Source organism: Homarus americanus, unplaced genomic scaffold (assembly GCF_018991925.1).
Source record: "Homarus americanus isolate GMGI-L3 unplaced genomic scaffold, GMGI_Hamer_2.0 scaffold25827, whole genome shotgun sequence".
Taxonomy (NCBI): Eukaryota; Metazoa; Arthropoda; class Malacostraca; order Decapoda; family Nephropidae; genus Homarus; species Homarus americanus.
Window position 1 is genome coordinate 12060418 of NW_024738300.1, and position 27118 is coordinate 12087535.

The following is a 27118-nucleotide window of genomic DNA, read 5'->3' on the forward strand; positions in this document are numbered from 1 at the left end:
TCAGTGCCTACTTTATATAACGGCACCAATTACATCATACCGACTCTTACTATATATAACTGTACACTTTATTTAAACATAACCATATGCAAATTATCTAAGTATACTGCAGATGACCCTCAATACTGTACACATATCATTCAGTACCTGACACAACACAGTACTTCTTCCAAGTATTCCAATTGTCACATGCAGTGTTGCAGAGGAAACAATGACACCACAATACAGTATACTCAGTGCTTCTCTAAAGCCAACTGTAAAAGCTCATTCATAGAAGAAAGGACTGTGCGTGGATCTTCTACCAAACCTGCTAGTACCATGGCATTGCTGAATAACTGAAGGAAAATAAAAAAAAGTTAGTTTACAAGCATTGCTAGTTATGAAATATACAGTATTTTCTTTGTATGACAGTACTTTCACATGCTTAGATGAGGATAAATTTTACCTGATAAATATGGTAACTGATAACAAGCATAAAAACAAAATAACTTGACCCCAAGTATCTTGGAATATAAAAGTCAATACCGTACTACACACATTGTCAAAGATGACAATTACAATACCATTACAGGGTATTCGAACAGGCTTAGTATTTTTTCTAATAATTTTTCTCAAAACTATACCTCAATTGCATAAAACTCATCTTTTCACCTACCTGTTTGGCAGTAAGTTCAGCTAGTCGAGGATTACTCTCCCGTAGTTCGTTCAACTTCATGATGATCGGGTGGCTGGGAAGAAGACATTTTCCTATTATGCATTGATCAAAATTCTTCATATAAAGAACAACACACTATACAATAACTCATAAGTTCAACAGACAATAATTTTTCCCGCTCAAAAGTTCAAGCAAAATTCACTTCAAACGATAGTTTTCTACAACTTATCTCATGGACTGCAATAGTAAGTTGTAATGTTCCTGACTCACAGCTAAAGAGATCAATATTTGACACACAGCCCAGACTGGGATGGCAGGGCATTATTATTATAATTATATTATTAATATTTTTTGTTTTTTTATGTACAAAGAGGTAAGAAGTAATAACTGTCAGGCTAAATCCCTGGACTAAGATAACTTCCTTGCCTAGAGTTATCATCAAACAGAGTGAGTAATAGCAAAAAGAATTCCTAATGCATAATTTCTTTTACATTCCGTGCATAATGCTTTAAATGGTATAATTTATATCAACATCCAACAAACAAAAATAGCTCTAGACATCAAATCTCTCTAATACCCCCATTTTATCAATCCTAATCTACCATCTGTACTAATTAAATTATTGATCAGTTCATGATTGCTCAAGGAATGAAGAAACAATATACTGTACTGTACAGGGGGCCCCCAAGTTCGTGGAGTTTTACTTCCCATTTTCCGGTTATTCGCAGATGACACCCTGGATACACCCAAGGTTGCCGGCATTTTCGAGGCTGGGACAGCGAGCCATCCGTTCTAGACACAGCAATTTCCTTTACCGGTATTGTAAATATGTGTATGTGTGTAGATACATACACACAAAACATACAAATAAATAATAATTGGAAAATCCTCTCACAAATAATCAGAAACAAATTTATTAAAAATGTGGCAGTCTACCCTCAAGTCCGTTCTCTATTACAGCACTTTATTAATAGAGCATGGACTTGAGGGTAGACTCACATTTTTAATAAAATTGTTTCTGATTATTTGCGAGAGGATTTTCCAATTATTATTTATTTGTATGTGTCTACACACAATACAATACTTCAGGTAAAAGAAATAATTGTTCTTAGGGCAAACACAAAGGGAATATACATTTCTTTGTACACAAGTAAAATACCCCCCAAATGTTATTCGCGGATTTGTCAATTCGTGGCCATTTTGAGAACCTAACCCCTGCGAATTTGCCCCCCCCCGTGTACTATAAAGGTATATTGTATACATTTTACAGAGGGAACAAAGTTTACTGACAGCTAACCTAATATATCCCATCCTTGTGCCATAAATAGAGGAGATTGACTCAAGAAACTACCATTTCATAGTAGCTTTTGTAATACTGCACAGTACTTCAATACTTCCCCTTTGTACAGAACAATTCCTTTGCTGAAATCAGTATTTTGATAGCTTAGACATTAGCAGCGAAATTTATTAACATGGAAGTCTCCTACCACCTACATACAGTCAGACCCCGACTTACGACGGGGTTAGGGACCGACGATCAGGTTGTAAATCGAAAATGCGAAAATAATACAGTACATAGAAAATCTAAAATGGGTGTCTCTTTTTCTTCTCAGCACCACGAAACTCTCACTTTTATGCTTGCCGGCCATTTTAAAAGGAATTACAAAAATTTTTTTGTCGGTACGCAGTGCAATCACTAACGTTGAGACTCGAAAATACGTAATTTGAATTTTTTTTTGGTGCGGCAGTCGTAAGTCGAGGAGTACCTGTAATACATTCTGTGTGTGTGTGTGTGTGTGTGTGTGTGTGTGAATGTTCTTCATACACTTCCACAGTTTTGAAAAAAGAGAAATGAAATTTGGCAAGGAAGTGCAGGTGACCTTGGGGCTGTCAGCATATACATGGAACACACACACCTACAGTGATTTATTTGCACACTATCTTGTGTCCTGCCAGGAAGGGTGGCTGCCAACCCCCCTCCCCCCCCCCCACCTACCTGGAGGATGACAGCTTAGAAAAGAGAGAGCTTAAATTTAGTACGGAGGTGTGGGTAGCTTATGGGATGGTCATGCACTATCTTCTGTCCCTCCACAAGGGGCAGTGGAGCCAATCAACACATCCCATCCCCCAGATCAGATGCATTTCCAGTTTTAAAAGAAAGGAGATAAAATTTGGTAGGAAAGTGCAGGTGGCATAGGGAATGATTATACACTACCTCCTGTCCCACAACTCAGTAAAGCTGGGTAATTGGGTCTCTTTGTAATTCCTAAACTTCTAAATTTGCTGAATATTATAATTTTAAAACTGAAACCTTTGTACACCATGGGGAACAAAGAGCTTTTCTATCCTCCTCGTCTCTTTTTAAGGTATAAACTAACAATATACAGTAATCATCCTCCAGTTCTGGTAAAATCTCAACTCAATTCACAAAATTACTTAACTATGGTATGCAAATAGTTTTTCAATGCTGTTTGCTGTTCTTTTAATCTACTTCTCATAATTCTTTCAATCTAAATATATACAACAATATTAACAATAGTCAAGATTCAAGAAGCACTTGGCTATACTGTACTGTTATGGCAGTCAGAAAGCTCATAACAACAAAGTCTCTTTGTCTTCTTGATTCAGGCTATGGAAATCCTTACCCTGGGTTAATTTCCAACTGTGGCTGCAAAAGTGAATATCTGGTCTCTTCGGGGATCTGAGTGAACTGCGTGCGTACGAAGTGCCTGGCTGCCCCCATTTCCTCCACGGTGATGACACATGGATGGGATTCGAGGCGAGGGGTGGCTTTCACTCCCCAGCATCGTCCACTCAATACAGTTTTTAACCAGTCCATCAATTCATTTGCCTGAGAACGGCGTAGGCCACCCTCAGCTGTAAGGGCAGATAAAAAAATAAAAAATAAAAATTATATCACATGCCACAGCAATATTCGCACCTAACAACCCAATTACTCAATTGTCAAACTTAAAAGCTACAAAATTCAACCGAACACCAACAATGACATAATTAAAGACCGTTCACTTACCTCCTTCATAATCAACAGCATCTTTATCCTGGCGCATTTCTTTCTCAACTGAAATAATTTTTCTGTTACCAAATTCCTGCAGCTGCATCAGGACTACTTCATCATATGGCTCATAGCAGAATAATACTTCCACATTCCGTTTCTGTATGTGGGAAAGTACATCGTATAAAATTTTAATACTTTTGCTAACACGAGTCACCCTACGCGGCATCTCGTGTGTACTCTCAAAACTTTAGTGTTTATGTGTGAAATGGCCCCTAAAAGACTGCCTAGTGTCAGTGCTAGTGATGCTAGAGGAGTAAAATGTAAAAGGCAGAAGTCAGTGATGACCCTGACAAATAAAGTTTTATTATTAGATAAGTTAAGAAGGGATAAGTGCTGTGGTGGCTGGTCAGTTTTTTAGCACAGTATAGGTATACAGTACAGTAGTGCACAAAAGAAGTAAAAGTTGCTCTTCGTTGTTTTGCCAATTCACGCCATTTCTTGGAACCTATCCCTCGCGAATGGCGAGGGTCTACTGTACTCCAAAGAAGACCTTCCCATTGATTAAAAACAAAACAAAACAATATTTGTGTTATTATCTAAAAAGCCAGGAGCCTTAGAGTGAACCCAGTTTAGAAGAATAATCTTAATATGTCATGTCAGTAAAGTTTTATTGAACATAATTTTAAGTAGAAAAGAGTTTAGAATAGAAAGTGAGTTATCTGAAAAGCAAAATGGATTTAGAAAGGGAAAAGGAACTGGAGAAGATGTATTTGATTTGAGAATTTTGAGTGAAAGGACTTTAGAGGTCCAAAGAAATTTGTACATCTGCTTTGTTGATATTGAAAAAGCTTTTGATAAAGTAAAGCACACTAAACTTGGAGATCTTGGAAGAAATAAGCATTAATGAAGGAGTTTAAACATTTTAAAGAATCTTTAATAGCAACAAGAGGCTGCAGTGTTAGTAAATAATGAACTTACTAATTGGTTCACAGTTAGATAGGGAGTAAGACAAGGCTGTGTTCTATCTCCAGCATTATATAATATATATTCAGAATTCTTAATATGAAAACTTATGTGATAATGAAGGACTTAAAGTAAATGGTAAAGTAATATCAAATATAAGCCATGCAGATGATACTGGTCTCATCACAGATAGTGAACAGGCATTACAAAAACTGGTTCACAGATAAGTGGGAAAAGGTGAAAAATAAGGTTTAAGAGCTAATGCTGTAAAGACGAAAGTGGAAGATTTTGTGTACAGTATTTGGGAAGTAACATTAGCTGGGATGGTAGATGTATGGAAAAAATCAAAACAATAATGGAGCAAGCAAAAACGCCATTTAATAATCTAAAAGACCTAATGAAAAGAGACATTAACTTCAATTTGAAAAAAAAAGGCTGCTAAAAGGCTTTATATGGCAAGGACTATGTAAGGGCCAGATGTGGGGACACTTTCAGCAGACACCAGGAAGAGGTTGGAGGCCTTTGAAATGTAGTGTTACAGGTGAATGTTAAGAATAAGCTACACTGACAGGAAAACAAATGAAGAAATACTAAGATTAGCAAAAAAATTCAGGAGAAATATTTGAAACGTACAGAAAAAGACAAATGAGATACTTTGGTTATATAATTAAGGATGAGGGGATAATAACAAATATTAATGGGCAAAGTTGAGGGTAGGAGGGCCAAGGGAAGGTAGAGACAAGGATGGATGAATGAAATTAAAAACTGAGTCCCCAGAGATACAAAACCTTGGAGGACTGATGCTAGATACTTTTTTACAGTCATTTAACAAACCTGGATGGGACAGTTATACAGACAAAAGAATGAACAGGTGAGAATAAACATATACCCATTGCAAAAGTAAATGTAATTACCCCTTTTCCATGATTATTTAATAAGTAACAAAATAGATTTATTAAAATATCCACCCACCTTAAGAGCTTCAAAGTATGGAGAAGACTCTGCCAGTTCCCTTGAAGGAGCTGCCAGGTAATAAATATCTTTCTGGTTATCAGTCATGCGGCCAATGTATTCCGGGAGCGTCACCTTTTCGCCGATGGGTTTTGCCGAAGAATCATACATGATTAGCTTGGCAATCTCTTCTTTCTCAACCTGCTCCTGAGATGACAGAATACCTGCAAAACAAAAATCCCGATTTATAAATCCCAGCAGTCCCACAACAACTATAATACTAAATGGAGCGTCCGGCGGAAGCATGGAATTCTTTAATAACTGATCAATCAATATCATTTCCTGTCAGCAATTATGGATACCAGATACATTGTTACTATACCCCTGAATCGGTTCTGCCTAATCCCTCATACCTGATTTTTCCCTTACATTCTTATAAATTTTCAAAATCCTACTTCTCCATAATTTCTTGCTAGATTACGTTGAAATTCGTGTGTAGTACTGTACTGTATAGGCAATTTACTCCTCTTGAACCTGACATAGATATTTCTAATTATCGCTTTCGTTTTGGGTGCACAGATTATTTTTCCTAACTTACCATTTTTTCCTCCAAATATTTATCAAGATAATTCAGCAAAAAATAAACCAAGCCAAATATAAAGAAAATCTATATGTTCAACGATGCACAATATGTTATTGTACTATGCTTAGTTTTTGTTTTATTAGAATTGGGCCATAAATAGCCAAGCCTAAGGGATTTGAAGGTTAGAAAAACCATTTTGAGATACGGGCCGATAAAGGTGGTGCGAGAACAACTCGCAATCGTACCTCTCACTGGCTTCTTTGATGGGTAACTGACTCTCGTCCTGCTGCTAGCTAGCTGAGAAAGGTGCCAGATACTAATTTTTTACCAAGTGATTGGCATTACTTTACACCAAAATATTATTAACAATAATTTTCTACAGCTTTTGCTATGTAAGCAGAAGGTCCCTCTAAATGAACGATCAAAATAAGTCTCCAGGAATTTTTTCGTAATTTTCAGATATTATAAAAGCATGGAGGTGTATTAGCTATCTGTACCAAGTTGCTGATTGGTTAAATGAGCCAAAACCCAACCTAAGCTATCCTAGGCGTAGGGATTTGGGTCCCGTCTTAATCAGCCCAATCCTACTGGCTTGGTAAGGCTGGGGTTTATTAAAACTGAGTCCCCCAAGTCCTACAATCTTATAGGCCACACACCACAGGAAAATTTAGGTGAGACAATCAAAACAAATCAAAGAAGATGAAAGAGAAATAACACAAGAGGAAAAGAGAAGTTTAATATTCATGCACAGAAAGCCAGCTGGCACATACACAAGACAATGTAATCAACAACACCCATATGTCTGGGTATTATCAATTAATTTCGAATGCAACTAATCAGTGTATAGCATCTGGCTTTCCATATATGAATACTGTACTAAACTGTTCTTCCCTCTAGCATTAACAAACAGCTTTGTTGATTTCTTAGGATTCCCTCACCTGGTGTGTGATCTACATATGTTTGGATAAGTTAGGACATAAGAGGGGAACTTGGAGTGTTACAAAATCAGCCCAGCAGAAACTTACCTTCTTTAATAAATATTCCATAATCAGTAAAGAACTTGCTGTAGCTCTCGGCATCTTTACGTGATTTGTCAAAGAGGAAGCGAACAACACGATTCTGAATGACGGTGCGTAGTCTGCGAATGAGGGCCGAGTCCTGAAGTAATTCTCGACTAAGATTCAAGGGAATGTCCTCGCTGTCCACAACACCTGGAAGATTATCAGGTTTTATTTCCTCAATACAGAAACCTATTAGTCATATCAGTTAAAATGAAAGGCAATTATGATCCTACAGCCAAATAAAAATGAGTAGGATGAAAGACTGGCAATAAAGATTCACGCAGAGATGTAAACAAAATGCAGCTGAATAATAAGACTAAGAGATCACCACTTTTCCAGCCATTCAGTACCACAGCAGGAAAAGGCTTGTAATTGTGTAGGAATAAGACAATATTATATTCTTTTAGACTAGCCTACAATCATAATACCTTTATATTATTCATAAAACATTCTATTAACATCTTTCAGAAAAATTGCACACATTCATCAACTTCAATTTCTGTGAAATACCAGAAATATATTTTTGTTTCATTCACTTTCCTGTTATAGTGTAATCTTTCCCGATGTGTCCTGTTGGGCTCTTCCTCTTCTTCAATACACCGTTGCTAAATTTACACGATATTCTATAAAGATTTCATCAAGTGACTCACTTGAGTCTTGCTGCCGAGTTAATAGGATACACCCGCAGCACCTATGCATCCAAGAATAACCTCACCAAACACACTGTCCTTTCACAAGAGGGGCCAGCCTGGTACTTTCATGGGCATTCCTATCTTTGAGTTAAATATTAGGGGAAAATCCACATTACTGGGTTGGAATAAACAAAATTACCCACACAACCACAGCATCTTTAAACTGAGGAGGTCCTGTACCAGTGAGTAATGAATAGACATTAACCCTCACAGAGATCTAACAAATTTCTTGGGTGTAAGGAAGCAAGCAGCCATATAAAATTCCTTCTGTAAGTGGCTTATAAAAATTATAAGTCCCTCTACATATTAACCAAATTATCTATGGGTACAGTACAGTACATTTTACATCATCTATAATACATACCCTTCAAGAACCTCAGCCACTTTGGAAGAACATTTTCAGCTTTGTTCATGATGAGGACTCGGCGGCAGTAGAGGGAGACGCTGCTCTCTGCATCACGGTTTAGGTCAAACAAACCTGAAAAAAAAAAAAAAAAAAAATTTATGCGTAAAAAATCTAAAGTTCATTAAGTAAAAGACAAAGAAACAAACAAGAGTAGCATCACTCCCATAAGCAGGGCCGGTGTAAGGCATAGGCCAGGTAGGCCAAGGGCCCCGCGCCCCAAGGGGTCCCGTGGTCAGGGCTGGATTTACTGTAATGAACGTGGCCCTAAGAAAATGGACAAAATCCTCCATGAAATAAATTTTCTATGAGGATTATTATAATGGTTACAAACTAAATAGTATACTGTACTTTATCAGCATATGTATTACATGTTGTGAAGCCGTATAGAGAAAATTTTGCGCCCCTTATGAGGCCTAGCTAAGTTTCCCCTTAACCGGAGTAGAAGAAAACAGAATCGAGCAGCACTGCCATTTGACATCATTCATTACCAAATCGGGGCAAATTTGGTAATGAAAAATATGTTTGGTAATGAGGAAGCATGATTTGGTACCAAACCTCAAATAGGTAATGACTTCAGCTGAAGTTGATAATACAGTACTCAGTATCATTAGTATAATACTGTACCTGATACAGGACAAACAGTGATATATCCTGAGGATCCCACATTATGGACTGACATTACACATGAATTGCACGATTACTTTCCTCAGAAAAAGCTTGAACAGGGCTTGGAGGCACTAAACCTGAAAACCTCAACTAAAACTTATGATGATGGAAGAACCAGGTACTTAAAGTGGCATGGTTTTTTGCTATGATTGTAAAGTTTTTCTTCCAGTCAGTCAGCATGAAAACAATATAATGAACAGAGTTTATGTTTGCATGTCATTCTCTTGGCTATGAAACTGAGCAAGTAGATAAGACATTGTTTAGACAGTTACAAAAAGAAAAAGAGTACTGGAAGAATACATTAAAAAGAGTGGTTTCTGTTGTAAAGTTTTTAGCAGATAGGCTCTAGGAATAATGGGAACTTTCTTGGAATAATCGAACTGCTTGCACAGTATGATGCTTTCCTGGCGGATCATTTGAACAGATTCCGTAATGCAGGATGTGGTATCCCTTCATATCTTTCATCAACAGTTTGCAATGAATTTATCCATTTGATGGCTAAGCAGATTATGACTGCTATTGTGTCGGAAGTGAAGGCAGCCAAGTACTACAGCATAAGTGTAGATTCGACACCAGACATTACCCTCTCAGATCATTAAGTTTTCATATTGCGCTATGTGAGTGTGTACTGCGCACATCATGGTCATCCTTAATATCTCTTCAATTCATATTACGCTGCATAACATTCAAATCCACCGTGCTTGTAGAGTGTCACAGAAAATGGGAAACTTTTGTGAGGGATAACTCACCTGCTGTATGTTATTTTATACGAATTGCACCAATGTACGGGCATATCATATTAAGTGTATGTACTGATAGTATTAAGGAGAAATCAAGGTATCTATAGTATGATTGGGAAGGTCCAATTGATACAGTCCAGTGTACTATGAAGGGATAAGGATACTGTGTACCACGGTGTTGGAAGGTCCGTATTTTCGTCTGTGTACGATAACTGAACATAGCTACTTCAGGTATCGAATGAAAATATATAAAGACAATGATCTGGAAAAAGGATAAACGTATCAGACATATGTGAAGTGTTGGGGTTGACCCAGAAACTATACTTCAAAGAAAATATCGTGTGCACCTCATTGTGTACTTAATACACACCGTTACCCCATGTGACGAATGACCACCGGAAGTGCGATGATTAGAAAACCTTATGAATGTGTTGAACAATTGCAAAGTGTGGGGGGAATGAACCATACTTAGAGATTTAAGTGAAAGGGATACCCAAGCCAAGAACCAAGGCTTTTCTTTGTTTGTTGGCGCCCAAGACGCCCCGGGCTACGGTTCGGAGTTAATGATACAGCCCAATTAATTTCTCTAGGAGCTAGCAAACAAGACTCTTACTTTAGTATGTAATTTAGAATTAAGATATGTAATTATAAGGCATAAAGTCACAATAGATGAGAAAGTGTACATGTGAGAACCAGAATAGTGTCAAAGTGAAAATTAAAGATTTAAAACTGTAGGCCTAGTTCAGTGCGAGATGCTACGGCTCACCCTCAGTGACGCCCGAATTCTCGCCAAAAAAAGGTCAGTTAACTCCAGCTCGTGTTTCATCAGCACTCGAGATGCTTATCTAGCATTTATTATACATCTTGAAACCTTGTCTAATGTTATATAGTGAAGTAATAGATTTGTAATAGTGTGTGTGTGGTGATATAGAAGCCCCTCAGGCATTATTCTGTGACGCCCGACTTCTCACAGGTGTACGCCAAAAGCGAAGGCCGCCCATGAGATTAGAGGACACGCTTGGCCTAGCAGCCACCACCACTCTAATGTGAGGAACCAACCGGGTGTGGTGTGCACTGCTTACGGCCACTATGCAAACTCCACGGTGAATCTGTGGATACACTACCTGTCAACACCCAGGATAGGAGAGTATGATTGTGTGTTTGACAAGTTTCGCGGGCGCTGCTTAGAGCGACTTAAGAAACTAACACTGGCATGATTACCTGGGAAGTATCCCATCTACCTAGCAAGAGTAGAATATGAGCGGGGTACCGATCATGTCTACCTTGGTGCTACGAGGAAGATTGGCGCTGTAAATGTTGGGAAGACGAAGTATTTTTGGGTGATTGTATAAAGAATGACCCGAGTATGGAGGTCAGTGATTTGTTATGAAGAATGAAGATTTTAATTAATTTTTTTGGAGAAGGTTGTGTATTTGTGTGAGGTGTAATGACCTTAATAGTAGTTATTTTGTTGAAGGTCAACTATTTTTGTATTGTGACTGAATGCAATATTTTTTATTAGGAAATAAATTAGTTAAGTTATGATTGATGTTTCAACCTTCCTTCCACTTTTGATTTGGTCAATGAAAAACCCAACCCAGTGCCTGGCTTGCTCTGCCAGTTACCTAAACAAGCTACATACTGTCCAAGGGGTCTGGTGGCAGCGAGCTTAATGTTAAGAGTAGATTTAAGTTATTCCCTTAGGATTAGTGACCCCAGAATGGGCAGTATAAGTGCAGATGGTATACCAGTTGAAAGGTTTCTAAAATTCATTGAAATTGAGGCATGATGCTGAACATCTAACAAATGTTGTGCTAAGTACACTGAATGACCTTGATATTCCCATTTCTAACAGTCGAGGACAAAGTTACGACAACATGGCAGGAAAGTATTCAGGATATCAGTAAAGACTATGAAACAAATCCTCTTGCTCATTTTGTTCCTTGTTCAGCACATTCTTTAAATCTAGTTAATTCATGTGCTGCAGAATGTTGTGTCAATGCAGTTTAATTTTTTGGATTCATGCAAGCTCTATAATTTTTTTTCGGCATCTACACGTCGTTGGAAGCTACTCAAAAGATTTTCTGCATCAGCATAGTATTGTTCCAAAGTCTTTGTCAAATACAAAATGGTCCTCCAGATATGATGCAACGCAGGCATTGAAGGAGGCATAAAAAAATTTATTCGGGTTTGCAAGCTATTTCCACAGACATGAAGTGAAGCATCATCTTTGGCTAGAAAGATGGAAAAATATGAGTACAGTATACCATTTTGTGCATTTTGTGGGACAAAGTTTGGCATCAGGTCAATACCACAAGCAAAGCACTGCAAAAGGAAACAATTGAGTTGTCTACAGTTGTTCACTTGTATGAAGGCTTGATGTACAAAGAAATGTATGCTCCCTTTATGTGTTTGCCCTAAGGACAATTATTTCTTTTACCTGTATTGTATATATGTGTAGACACACACACACAAAATGCATACAAATAAATAATAATGGGAAAATCCTCTCACAAATAATCAGAAGAAAAAAATTGTAAAAAATGTTGAGTTCTACCCTCAAGTCCACTGCATGCTTTGTTATTAATAAAGCACGAAGTGCACTTGAGGATAGACTCAACATTTTTAATAATTTTTTCTTCTGATTATTTGTGAGAGGATTTTCCCATTATTATTTATTTGTATGTGTTTTGTGTGTGTGTGTCTGCACACTCACACACAAATATACAATACAGGTCAGTGAAATTACTGTCTCTTAAAAGTAATGGCTCCCTGTCCTGGCCACAAAAATGCCAGCAACTTTAAAACTACCCTTAGACATTCTTGGATACATCTAGGGTATCATTTGCGAATAATAGAGGACTGCAAAATAAAAATCTGCAAATGATCTGGACGTACTGTATACAGTATGCAGTACAGTGGTCCCTCGGTTAACGAGCACAATCCGTTCTAGAAGGTTGCTCGTTAACCGAAACCATTGTTTCAATGGGTTTTGGGGTAATTGGTTCCAGCTCACCGAAAATTGCCTAAATTCAACAAAAAAGGTAGAAAAGTACACTTACTTTGAGGTGTGTATGTAGAAGGTTCCTGGATGATGATGAAGGGGATTAGAATGGGGGTGGAGGAGAAGAGAAGGCATTGGGGTGGAAGAGAAGTCACCCTATGGTGCCATTTCACCCATAAAATTTTAGTTCTCTTGGTGTAATTCAAGATTATGTTCTTTAAATCAACACTGCACTGCATTATATATTGTCAATATGTAAAATAAATTTGAAAATGACCAATAATTTGCTTGCAAACACAGAAAAAAAGCATTTAGTTGAAGAGAGTCTCAAGCAAGATGTTACCTCCACTGAAAAGACACAAAGATTGACGTCTGTATGCTGTGTTGGCAGGCTGGATGGCATGTTCAATATTTGTTAAAATTACTAAAAAATTTAATATTAAACTTTTAAAATTATTGAATAGTATAAATTTCTTGATATTTACTAAAATGGTAAGGAATTTAAGCCCTAGAACCGATTACTGTACTGGCGGACTAATACTACAGCTGGTGGACCGCCAAATGCAAGCGAAAACATGTTCAGGTCGGCTCGTAAGAAACTCGTCAATCGAGGGATTGCTCGTTAACCGAAGTTAAGAATCTTATGGAAGGTAACTCGTTAACCGAAATCTCGTTAACCGAGGCGCTCGTTAACCGAGGGACCACTGTACTTCGTTACCAATTTGGACTGCTGTTTGAACTGTGAACACTTTCTACTGACAAAATTTGCTCTCTTGCTTCAAAGCTACAGACAACGTATTGCGCAGATTTGGAAGAAAGTTTTCCTGATGGGATGATTAATTTCTCTGGGCACCTCTCCAAATTAAAGAAAGATCTTTCATCACTTTAGTAGATGTTGGAGTATATTCGAAGATTGGATTTTGTTGAAGTGTTTCCAAATGTTGAAATAACATTGAGGATTTACCTGACATTGCCAGCGGCAAACAAAGAAGTAGAACGTTCATTTTCAGTTCTCAAGCACGTGAAAAACAGATTACGTTCTTCTGTTACCCAAGACAGACTCGGCGACCTTTCTATTTTCACCATTGAGTCAGATATTACTCAAACACTTAACTTTGAACATGCTATTCATGAATTTGCTTGCAGCAAAACACGTAAGAGAGCTGTCAAATGAATTTCATTTGTTTTTCACATTACTGGGATAGGCCTATCATTATGTTATTCTACTGAGTGATATAATAAAGTTACATGTTTTTCTGGTTCACTTCACTTGTGTTATTGTTCCTTTTTCTGACAATCAGTTTCATTCACCCAATACAGAGAACAAAATGCCTCACAGAATGTTTGGTTTTGCCTAAAAATATCTTTAGATTACATATACCATTTCAGATGACCTTACCATTCATTGCACTCTCCTTCAGAAGACAGCCTAAAAGGACCTTAATTTTCAAAATTTCCCAGGTGACCAGGCCCCGGGCCCCTAGAAACTACATTTTATACTCTTCTCTCCCTTTAAGAGCCAGCATCTGTAATGGCTTAGGGCCCCACAAATATAATCCAGCCCAAAAGGCTCTGTAAGTAATTGAAAAAATGACTAATCCATGAATACATCTTTTGGCTCCACCCAGTTGGTCATTTTGTCAACTGTGAATGCTCAATTATTAAATGATCAAGATAATATATATATACTATATTTATTAATGACACTGGATTTTTGTCTGGAATTTTTTTACTGTGCTAATTCCTGATTTTTATTCTTATAATTTGATCATTATCATAATATATTTTGTATATTTCATAATAAATATTGTATATCATGGATTTATGAAAAAAGACCAATTTATTATGTATTGTTCCAGTAAATTAGAATCAGAAAAACGATCTCATACTAATGCTTATGTATTCTGGAAGCCATATGGCCAACGGGGCAGAGCCGAGTAAAAAAAGTTGCCAACGAGGATTTACACCAAGCCAATACGGTGCTACCTTACCCATATACCTTGATGGTGGCCCACACGGTGACCTCCCACGAGAGTAGTGATGTACCCACCACTACTTACTCATTTGATGAGTAGCACATAATTTGAGGTTTTTGTCCACCTATACTGTACGGTAAATGCACATGAGCAGTGCATGATGTAGAGTCATTGCCCACCTCCACTTGCTCATGTACTCAAGTTCTTAGTGAATAGCCCTCCTAAATAAACACTGTTTTAGTGTCATGTGTGGTTAGTCATGCTGTGTTCTATTCACTCTGTGGTTTTGTGTTACTTTTAGTGCTCTAGCTATGGCTTCCAAGCATGGAAAGGGCAAGAGGTGAGTAGCCTTTTGCCAGTTAAAGAAAAAAGGACTGGCTTTCTCACCCCTGTAAGTCCCAAATCAAGAGGATTTAATGAACAGTTCTATTAAATCATTGCATGTGAAATGGGCCCCACCCCCAACAGGCTCCAACGAAGTCATCAGGACTGGGCCCCAAATCATAATCATTGGTTAGGTTCTATTAAGACAAGGGCCCAATTGACCTATCACCTTAACATGAATATCACCAAGAACAAAGCAGTCTTTAAGCTGATATAGCAGCTGTTTCAGTGTTATATATCACAAACAAAAGAGTCAGGTTGTATAGAGTAAAGCCTCTATATTCTCAATGAGTTATAAAGAGGCAAAGAGAAGGTGGAATATTGGTAAGGACCTTGTTGGTGTATTCTATTCCAGAAGTTCTTAGGAAAGTGCAGCAAATAGTTTTTTTTTTTCATGTCAGAATGTCACTGTGTTCTATCCTAGTGACCTGGGTATTGAATGAAGGTGATAGACAAGAAGACCAGGGGGGAAGTTATTCACCTCACCCATCATCAAAGTTATTCTCAAATCTACAAAAGTTTTATGCCTATCTATCAGTTATTCTTCTTTCAACAGCTACCATTCTCCCATCTATGAAAGCTTTTCACCTATCTATAAATGAGATACTCCAATTTCTAAATTATCCTCCTGCTCACATGACTTTAATTGATCAACCAGAGCTACTTTCCCATTAACAGAAGTTACTATCCCTAATTTCATGTATACAGTAATACCTACTTTACAGAAGCAGCATGGCACATACCTGGTTTACCCTCGGGAACGTACAGGACACATCGAAGATCTACCGGGGCATCTGTGCGGTAGTGAAGTACAAAGCGAGGTTTGTCGTACGCTGACCCCACATAGCGGTAGAATTCATCGTGTTGATCAGGGGACACCTCCTTAGGATCCATGAGCCAAATAGGTTTTATGTTGTTAGCTTGCTCACCATTCACCTCAATGGGAGATCCTATAAAGCTGCTGTATTTCTTAATGACATCTGGAGAAAAAATATGCAGTACAATATTGTATAATTATACTGTACTGTACATGAATAGTATTCAAGACTATGGAAAGGCTGAAAAAAAAAAATAACTCAATGTAGATTAATGCATAATAAGAGTCGACATGGAGAGTAATTGTCTTAAGAGAGTTATTAAAGAAGTTAAGGAAATTGCGATCACTACACTGATGAAACATGATTCTTATTTCATTTTTGGAAGATCTTTTCCTATTATACAGGAGAGCACTAAGTCACAAGCAACACATAATCTCGCTTAACTCACTGTGTCATGGGAATTTGGTTTATATATTTTTTACAGTACTGCATATCTGTGGCCATACATTCCCGCTCCATACAAACTGTGGGGTTTAACATTACTTTACTGTTCCTATATAGAACTCCTATGTTAATTCACATACTTATAACTTTAATCTAGTAGCGTAAGTGTCTAATTCTTTCGTGGTTACGAATTGTGAACAAAGCCTGAGTTTTTGCGACGTCGGCTGGGGAAATTTACTTACGTGATTATTTTTGTAAACACGTTTTTATATCTCTAATTATTTTAGATCATACTATTTATTCATTGTATTCAAATAGATATTCCTGACCTTCTCCCATTAAAACCTAGTCTAAAGAATTACTTAGTAGAAATGCAAGCACCTTCTTTCTCATTTCAAGCGATGATTCTCTCGAGTCTGGGGTCACGTCAAGAACGTTTTACTTGGTCTAGTGATGAGAGATGCTGTACTTACTATTGTTGTAAGGTTAAAACAAATGTTAATTACAGGTTTCTCCATGACTATATGATACTGTAATCAGATTTCACTTATTGGATCACCTGAATATTAGGCACCCCTGCGTATTTCACTTGATGACTAAACACACTAATGCTACCAGGAAGGTTAGCATCAGGGTGGTTAATGTCAATGTGAAATAAGCAGGGGGGCTAATCTTCAAGTATTCCAAAATTTATTACTATTCTTTCAAGTTTTTTACTTCACATATTCTTAACAGTCTGGTAGGATTTAACAGGACACATTCCAATCATTGTTATTTTCACACTCACAAAGCCAGAATCAAGACTAATACTACAGGTAACTCTCCCTCACTTGCTGCCTTACCTTTAATAGTTTGCTCATCGGCAAATTCGCGGTTTTCGACCTTGAGATGGCAGATGATCTTAGTCCCTGGCTCAACATTCTGACACTCTTCTACGGTATACTTTCCACACCTGTCAAAATAAAAATAATTAACACTCACTGAGCTAAACTAAACATAAATATTAAGGTTTAGAGGCATCTCATGTAATAATGCCTGGAGAATGAATCTGGACTGAACAGTGGAGTTGTTTCACCCAGGACAGCAGTGACAAGAACAAACCTGATGACTCAGCTTTGTCAGTTAATATGAAGTGTTGTAAATTAATGTAAATTATAAGATTCACTCTGTATACTGCAAAACTAAGTTCATGATATTAGCAAGTGCAGATACTTCTACTTTTTGTCTTATCTCTTTCTTATTAGTGTATTTTCTATAGATGTTTTGCACCATTCTTACCATTATTTCCCCTAACAAGGCCGCTCAACACTAGATGTGACAGCCACAAGGTAAACAAGATAAGGTAAACCAATACAGTACATCACAACAGGTACACTTTACTTTACACTCTGCTTAGTTGGTTATTGAGAAAAAAGTACAAATAACAAGGATGTTCAACAGAGGTATGCCATATTAATGTAATATAGAACTGCAGTATAAATGCAGCAAAGCTATGAAGTTTTGTACATATATAGAAGATAATAAAGTTTACTGACACCTGCACACAAAACTACAAACATAGCTACAGAGCCATCAATGCTGAAATAGACTTGGACAGTAAAAAATGGATAAATAAGTGTGCATGCACCGAAGATCTTATCACCTACCCATCTGATGCCCAGATGTAGCCAATGCTACCAGGTAAGCGAGACTTTGTGAAGACTTCAACTTTCTCAGCTACCATAAATGCCGAGTAGAAGCCAACACCAAATTGACCAATAATACTCTGTGGATCTGCACCACCACCTTCCTGCAGTTGCTGGATGAAAGCCTGTAACATTGGTAATGAAGGTACTATAATGTCTCAAATAATATTACAGTGTAAAATATTCGTGTTTTCCAATAAATAAAAGATGCCACTCGCTCAGCGGGATTAGTTAGGCCTATTTTGGGCATTTGAACTAACATTACTTATATATATTTAACAATTTAACAATGAAAGTTAGAATAATAGGTCTTTAAGAATGGTGAACACATTAAAACCAGGCAAAACTGTACCAATGAGATTCTCTGTTCATATTTTTGTTACACTAAAACAGAAAATAGAATACTGTACAGTAACAGCAACTCTCAGTTTATAACTTCATACCAAAATATCCCTTATACGCAGTAAAGTTTATGAGCAGTCATTTAAATTAAGAAAAAAAAAGTCTGTATAGCTTATTAGGGATAAATGAAAAATAAATAAATAAACAAGAGGCAGTTATTTTAGCTATTTAAGATAATCAAAGTAAAAAAAATACACTATAAGGCCATTGATACACAGCAATCTAAAGTATGGTGCCATTGGTCTCAGTATTAGCGACGGTAAATTATCAAGTTACTGTACATAATGAATAGTGAATATAATAATTTTTTTTATATAACATTAATAGTATACTGTACTACAGTAATGTACAGGTCTGCAGTCTTATAAAAGGGAGGGAATTGAAGAGAAAAAATGTTAATAAGTGTAGAAACTATATGAAACTTATACTGCACAGAATTGTACTACTTTACCCCCACTCACATTACCTTTGCCAATAAATACAAAGATTCTCTTTCTTTTATCCCCAGCATTAATATGGTAATTAAGCCACTGACAGCCACACAAACTTTCTCCAAACCTCGGCTTCACATTTCATAACTAGAGTACAAAATATAACCAATGCATGTGACTTAAATATTGTTAAGGTACCAGTATCTCCAGGTGATTATTAATATCTCACCTTTGAGCCAGAGCGGGCAATAGTACCCAAATTATCGATAAGTTCTTCTCTGCTCATGCCGATACCCGAGTCTTGGATGGTCAGTGTCTTATCATACTTGTCAGTGGTGATGTGAATTTTCATGTCAGCCTCAGAAGAGTCTAGTTCTTTGCCTTGTAGAGCCAAGTATCGAGCCTGGTAATGGAAAGTTACAGAACTGAACAACCTGGACATAAGCACCAGACACACTTATTTCTAACCTGTACAAAAATCATTCCTCAAACATAGAATTCTCTTCACAGACTAAAGAAACGTGTAATGAAGTACCTTTAGAAAATATCAGTTCTTGAGGATAGATGTAAAAAAATTATAAATGAATAATACCACAAAAATGACAAACGATAAAGTCTCTAAACTAATTCCTACCTTTTCTATGGCGTCTGAAGCATTAGAAATAAGTTCTCTGACAAACACCTCCTTCTCAGAGTAGAGAGACTTTGCTACAATATCCAAAAGCATGCGAGTCTCGGCCTGAAATTCATATGCTTGGGGTTCATTTGTTTGTACAGCTTCCTGGAGCAGTTGAGATGTTGTATGGACCCTGCGACACATTGGAATGCTGCATCCATATTGCCCTGAAATGCCACATCTCCAAATTAGTAATTACTGCCTGTGACACATTTGCAGAGATACTGTACAGTACATACAGTACACACTAATGCAATACTGTCCCGTACTATAATAGTGCGCCATTTACAAATTCGTGAAAAAAAAGACAAAATTCAACCAATCTAAACAAATATTGTTTGGACTGGTTAGGTTATGTTTGTTTGGTTTATGTCAAGGGTTCCCTACAGTGGCATACCTCCACCTTGGCCCATCTGAAATAACCAACTGAGCCCACACATTACTAACTCGGCCCACCTTGCACACTTCAAACAAGTAGGCGACTAGAGGTTCAGGAATGAGTTTGAGATTTTTTTTACGTATCCTTTGGTTCACTGAAATATGGAGTGTGAATGAGTGAATACCGAGGGTTCAATCGATATGAAGGACGAATTTTATGAGTTAATGTCAGAAGAACTTGATCAGTGAACCATGATTCACATTTGTAACTTGTGCTTCTCCAGGTGATTTCGAATAGAGTTTGAAATTATTGCTTCCAGCAATTTGCCTACAATTTATGTTCAACCGATTGGACGGTAGTTATAGGGTAGTGATCTATCTCCCTTCTTGAAAATCAATACTACAGTATTACATTCGCTATCCTCCAGGATTCTGGTACTACACCTGTTTTTAATGACATGTTTAAAAAAATTGCTAAGGGCATACTAAGCTCTTCCTTACATTCCTTTAATACTCTGGCAAATATCTCATCGGGACCTGGTGACTTATTAGGCTTTAGCTTGTCTACTTGCTTACTAACATCGTTACTAGTCACTACTATCTCGCTTAATCTAGTTTCTTCACTATCTCTGTATATAGTCGGTGCCTCGGGTATCATGTATAAATTTTCGGTGGTGAAAACTGTTGAAAAATATCCGTTCAGATTACTGCTCATTTCTGGATCGTTATCAACTAGCTCACCGGTATCTGACTGTATTGGTCCAACCTTGTCTCGTTTCAGTTTGATATATTTGAAAGAATCCCTTGGGGGTTTGACTTCGCCTCCCTTGCTACCTTCAGTTCATTATTCCCCTTTGCTTTTCTTATCTCAGTCTTAACCCTACTGGCCAATACCTTATAATAATCTCGGAGGTAAACTTCACGATTTATTCTCCAACCAATAACCTTCCTTTGGCCAATAATATTCTCTAAATAATTATTTAACCATTTGGGGTAATTTTTATTTGATCTGAGTTTTCTGTATGGTATATTTTGCCTTTATGCATTAAGTAACTCATTATTTAAATTATTGTGGAACTCGTCAACCTCAGACCTTGAGACTGTTTATCAGTAATGTTTGTACTTTTATGCTGCTTTCTATCATTGTACTTTTATCATTCACGCATAGATTAAAGGGTAAAGTTTTAAGTACTTTCTTGTGATTTTATTTAATGGCTACACACATCACGTGGCTGGTTATCAGTAATCTATGATGCTGTTTATCATTGTACTTTTGTACTTTTATCATTCATGCAAAAATAAACGTGTAAACTTTTACTTTTTAGTCCGAGTTGGTATTGATGGTCCAAGTCGGCAATGGGCCGAATTGAACTGTATTCCCCTACAGTCTGGTTAAGTTAGGTTTGGTAGGGTTATGTCAAGGGTTCCCTTTGTGATGCCCAAAGGAGGAATATGGTCCACACACACACACACACTTTAACGTAAAACTGATTGGGATAATGATATAAATATATAAAATATGTTTTGTAAATAGCTTACTGAAAGTGAGGCTGTGTGTGGACACCTATAGTAGCTAATTCAATTTGATCACACCTTAAAAAACATCTGATTATGAAATTCTAATGCTGTTCATATATCTATCAATCCAATACCCTACCATTACCATAATACAGCACACATTTAATTTGTTTCCAGCCAACCCGCTTGGTCCTAGCATACTCCCATGCCCACAAAAAACATTAAATTACACCATGACGCTTCAACAAAATTCCTTTCATTGGTGCTAGATATAACAATAAGAACTTTATGTTTAATATCACGAAGGGTCAGGGAGGCTCCGCCCGCTAGCTAGGAAGTTAGGTGAGGTTTCTTTGGTTGATTAGGTCAGGTTCTATTAGGTTCTAGTAAATGTCACCTTTTTTAAAATAAGAACATATGGAAAAAATGACCAAAATCAAAGAACTCCTTCTGGTTAGGTCTGTTTATAGCTACACAACGACCCACTCACTGCAAAATAAATACTAAATGCCACCAGAGTCACGGTCCAGGTCTTTTTATATTTTTGAACCATTCTATCTAACCTAACAAGGTTAGGTTTGGTTGTTGTTTTTTATTGTAAAATTGAAGATTACAGCAACCAATGAAAAAAAAATAGTAGAAATAATTGTTCTATCGATTGTGTGTTATGAATTCCCGGTACTCTGTGCTTGCTAACTTATACAATATAACAAAACTAAACCTTACCTAACTCCCTAACCAAGCCCCAGGAGGCCATAGCTCAATTTGCAACAGAAGTGTAATATAAGAAAATGGTTATAGAAAAAATAGATCTATCAATTGAGTGTAGTGAATTTCCGGAATTCTGTGGTTGCTTTTTACTGCAATATTACCTTTTTTTGTGGGTGTGATTTTCTATGATTTCTAAAACACATTTCTAATATCCAAAGAAAGAACGGTGCATTACTATAAATTGACCGGGTTAGGTTAGGTTAGGTTTATATGCCTGTTTTTCGAGGGGTTTTTTGTGTGTATTTTGTATTCAATTGGTCATAATTTTGGTCGGAAAACGCCCCATCCAAAACCCCCGATAACTAAAAAAAACAGGCAATGACCCTACACCAGTCACGGCAAAATATCCACTGCCTTTAAAATACTTTAATATAATGACAAGAATATCTGTGGAAAAAAATGAACGAAATCCAACAACTTCTGGTGATACTGCTGTTCTCAGACATTACCAGTTATAATCAAAGCCACCAGGATAGTAAATATGGACACAGTGAATTGGATATCAAGCTACTTTACCGGTACCATAAGGAGCCACAAACAGCACCCCGGTACATCATGTTATACAAAGGCTCTATGTAACCAAAAGAGCTATCAATCTTACCTGAAGTATATCTTTTAGAACAAGAAGACAAAGCTCTATAAGAACTTTTGACAGGTGAATGTAAGGTTAATCTCTTAAAAAAAGCCGTGGAAAATAGGCGAAGAGCCATGTTGACTCAGCTGCAGACGACTGACCACGTGATGCCGTTTACTGTGGTCTCATTATTTTATATTTTATTAATACATTTATACATAATATACAAATACCCATGGGTGTAAGAAATAAGCTAAATATAGTAATTATCTTGGACAAACACGATATCAAACGTCTTATAGGATAGAGACTATTAATTAAAAGTGGCCTTGATTTTTTCCTTTTTACTTTAACCTATATTATTATTATTACCCATTTAATTAGTGATACTCGATTGGTTATTTTAATACTACGGTTAACACCTTTAAACTCATTCAAAGTAATTTAATTCCCGCATTTAATAGTAAAAGCCCACCATTTTAAACTCGTTCATGAAACTATTATTTACGTCCATTTTCTGTGGGTCGATAAAAGAAAATGGAACTTTTACATGGGAGGACTTCTTTATTATGGCTGCAAGATACAGAATTACAGGGGGTGTATAGTATTTTACTTTAGTGTACTGTACTTTATTTTATCCTCTTCGCCACTGATCAGCCTTATATTCATTTTGAATAATAATATTAACGAATATTACATAATGTTTATAATTACTAGACAAATTGTGCAGTTACCCAAATATCATAATTATGACAAGGCAGTTATAAATTTTTTTTTATAATATGCAAATTCTTTCTGAAAATTGCTAATAAAATAACTAAAATAATACCTAACACCAGGTATACTGTACACAGTTCCTCTGTGATGTGGACATCATGGCGATCTTACCTGAGTCGGCCAGCCAAGCCCAGGCACCAGTTGTTGCTCTTGTCAATAACATCGTAATTCTCCCACACAGAGGAATTGTCCAAAGTACCAGCTTACCACAAGTGACTGTTATGGGAACGTTAAAGAACAAACAGTTCACTTAAAAACTTGTAATATCATACACATACTGTGAACAAGGACTGCAGGAAAAAGAACATTTCTAATTTTCCAGGGGGTGCAAGTGCAATCCCTTGTGGATGCCCATGCCTTGATTATTTTGTTGATACTTGATAATGGTAAAGTGTGCAACACACAGACAGCACTGACATTTCGTACATAAAAAAGTACGCAAACTCAGCACATATTTTAAATTAGATCACAATAGACTGGTTAGGTAAAGGGCACACATATCTTGTCTCAAAATTATTAATACCCAAATAACTGACACATTTAGGGACTGTGAAAAGTCTCTGGTTAGTGAATCAACTGTAATTGAAGCAATTAATCCCATAAGAATATAACAAATTTAAGGGGTTAGGGACTGGCCACCCCCCAAAAAATTCCTATCTACCATATCTCTGTCAAGCTAGGAAATAAAGCAGAAATATAAAGCAAGAATAACAAGTATTAATTAAGGAATATAAAGCATAAATTGAGACTGTTATTTACCTGTGTTGATGATGGCGGAGATGGTCAAGGTGGCAAGTTCAAGTCTCTACCACTCTTGCTGGTCTATCACCACTCTTATTACGCCTTATCACATCAAGCTGGGGCGTTTAGGCATGACTGCATGCCACACGAAGTTGGAAATAACGGAAAAACACAAAGTAGGAGACACATGGTAAGTGTAAACGAGTGGAGAGAGGTCGGAATGAGTCGGGGGCAGCGCACATAGCCCTCACCTGGCATGAATTCGTATCACGCCACCGGGTCTGGCCTGTTACTCACCTCATTGCACTTGACTGCATCACACAAGAGATAATTGTACGAAATGAGTCGTAGCAAGCTTGCTATGCGAGATAAAAAGGTGGGATTTATTGCAATTACTGTACATGGTAAATAAATTATATACAAACAATTTTATGAGTAATCCTGATAAAATAATTACCATACTTCTATATGTAGGTGTTGTTTATGCTTAATGAAAATATTTATATATCACTTTTACCTTTATTATTTCATGTGATTGCAATATGAACCTTATTCCATTATAAAGCATACATATTTAGGAAAAAATAGTTACAGCCGAAAAGTTGTGAAAAAACTAATATTTTGCGAGGAAACAGTGTTGTAAATTTGGCGGTATGATGAGCGCGCCCGGGCCAAGCACATATTATTAATTTTTCCCTCCGAGTGCAAAAGATAATTGTACATACAGTACTGTACTGTATCGAGTCATAGCACTAGGACTGCTTGTTGAAGGGACAGGGACACTGGGAGAGGCATCAGGAGGCACCACACTATCACCATGTGGTACAATTTCCTTGCATGTTTTACATTTTCCCACCCCTCCACCTTTGGCAGCAACACGAGGCATGGTTCAAAACTCTCACAACACTGTTATGAATAAATGTGATGCTTAAGAAATTAACACAAGCTGTGGGAAATGGTTTAACATTATATCCTGGGTCCTTTAAACACAAAATGGAAACTGGTGTGGTGACCTTAGAGTGCAATCTACATAGTTAGCAGATCGCGCTGACATTGCCAAATGTACGTCTTGAGTGTCTAGCGTTCATACGCAAACATAAAATTAATTTATTTTGCTTTTTTCATTCGCAAATTTGTGTATGAAAACCCTTAAGCAATAATTTTGATCATACACAATTTTGTACAAGAAAACCCCAAGTGTTAATAACAAATGATTGAAAAAACACTTTTATGTATAACACACATACACACACACACACTTTCCAACCAGATGGGTTTGATTTTGTCCAAAAGATTTGCTTACAGAAGACTCTACATTACTGTCCAGTGCCACAAGTAAACCCAGATATTTAAGCTGTTTGTACCTAGGTTCCTGCTAAGGTCATATACTGAATTTTTTTTACTTTTTCCAGACCAATGCAATGAAATTATATTACTGTAAACTAAATTAAAGTTTCTTCCTTTCAATAGGTAGCTTGTAAAATTTCTAGACAACTGTAAATGCATATTAAAATAGTGTACATACATGTTTTCCTAGAGCACTGGTGTGAAATTATCTTGGCTTGAAAAACAGAAAACCTTTTGTGGCTTTTGTTTTGTGTCATCAGCTCCTGTGAGAATAATGTTTATAACCCTAACTCAGCCACTCATGTATTCTGCTGTAGTTCTCAGACTTTGCAATAGAAAGAATTGATTTTGATTTTGAAATCTGAGGCACTTTTATTTAAATGACAACAATACCTGGTGTAATGGTCATGATAAGAGCTAACCTGAAAACCTTAAGGATTCATATTACGCTCAAACGTCCACAAAACCTTCCGAGTCCCCCAGTGGAAACGTCCCCCGTTTTCTCTGTTTCCCCCGCCTTTGTCTATGGGAGCAGACGCTGTATGCTGGGACCTGTTGCCATCCATTCCTTTGTAATCAATTTAATTTTGCTTTCGATAGCTGAGTCAGAGCATTGTTAGTGAAGATAATAGTAGAGAATGAAAATGAGTTCATAGTCTCAATTTCAACGTCAGAGGGTACCGTAAATTAATTCATTGGAATAGGAGTAGCTGGACTCCCTGGTCTGGTTTGAGTGAGGGCACGCGGGCATTTTAACCGTTAGTAAGTGCCCGTCCCTTCATCCATACAGGTATGCCATTCCACGCTGTGTTGTAATTTGCCCTTCTTTAAGTGATTTGACCCAATTGATAGTTGATTGTGCAAGTGTTACAGTAACGTAGTTGATATGCTCTGAGTAAAGTCATATTTACGTCTTTAACGTCCCCTGAAACGTGATGTTGTTGTCACCGGTTAGTAAGTGCCCGTCCCTTCATCCATACAGGTCCCTAACGCAGCCTAGGCCGTGTCTGTAGGGTGGATGTTGTATCCACTATGTCTGGGGACATGTCCGAGGTCCAGTAGGATCAGTTACCTTCGTGAGACCCGGCCGTCAGACACTTCAGACCACCTATAGCCCCCATAGCTGGCTCGTCTGGCCCTAACGCTCGGTCCACGAGGTGACCCGGGACCACCAAGCCACACACCACTACCAGCCCCCATCATTGGTGGATGAATGTCTACCTCAGTAGGGCTATATTTGTGTGGTGGAATTAACCCACTGGGATCTCCAGAGTTCGTCGGATAGTACTCCATGGTGGCTGGACCCCATGGCTGTTGCTTGAGTATCACTCCTGACGACTGAGTGTTGTAGTGGCAGTTGCTCTAATATGTATGGTGCTAAGTGACTATCCTAGTTGTGCTATTGAGTATGTCCACCCAGTAGGGTTGGAAGGGTATTGAATATGTCCACCCAGTAATG

The 27118-nt window shown here is 37.3% G+C and overlaps 1 protein-coding gene across 2 annotated transcripts; it reads right to left on the reverse strand.

The window, feature by feature from the left end:
* Positions 1-26050, reverse strand: LOC121873884 (heat shock protein 75 kDa, mitochondrial-like). 2 transcript variants are annotated; one of them, XM_042377757.1, is made up of 13 exons: positions 23683-26050; positions 19512-19720; positions 19107-19280; positions 18006-18169; positions 17202-17311; positions 15841-16077; positions 8286-8399; positions 7194-7379; positions 5607-5809; positions 3687-3828; positions 3301-3532; positions 656-728; positions 1-335 (listed from the first exon to the last, which is right to left on the reverse strand). In XM_042377757.1, the coding sequence occupies exons 1-13, from the start codon at positions 23732-23734 to the stop codon at positions 234-236; spliced, it is 1998 nt and encodes a 665-aa protein (XP_042233691.1). In that variant the 5' UTR covers positions 23735-26050; the 3' UTR covers positions 1-233. The 2 variants fall into 2 exon arrangements, with proteins under 2 accessions (XP_042233691.1, XP_042233690.1); XM_042377756.1 differs by lacking the exon at positions 23683-26050 and adding an exon at positions 22822-22977.
* Between the last annotated feature and the right edge of the window lie 1068 nt (positions 26051-27118).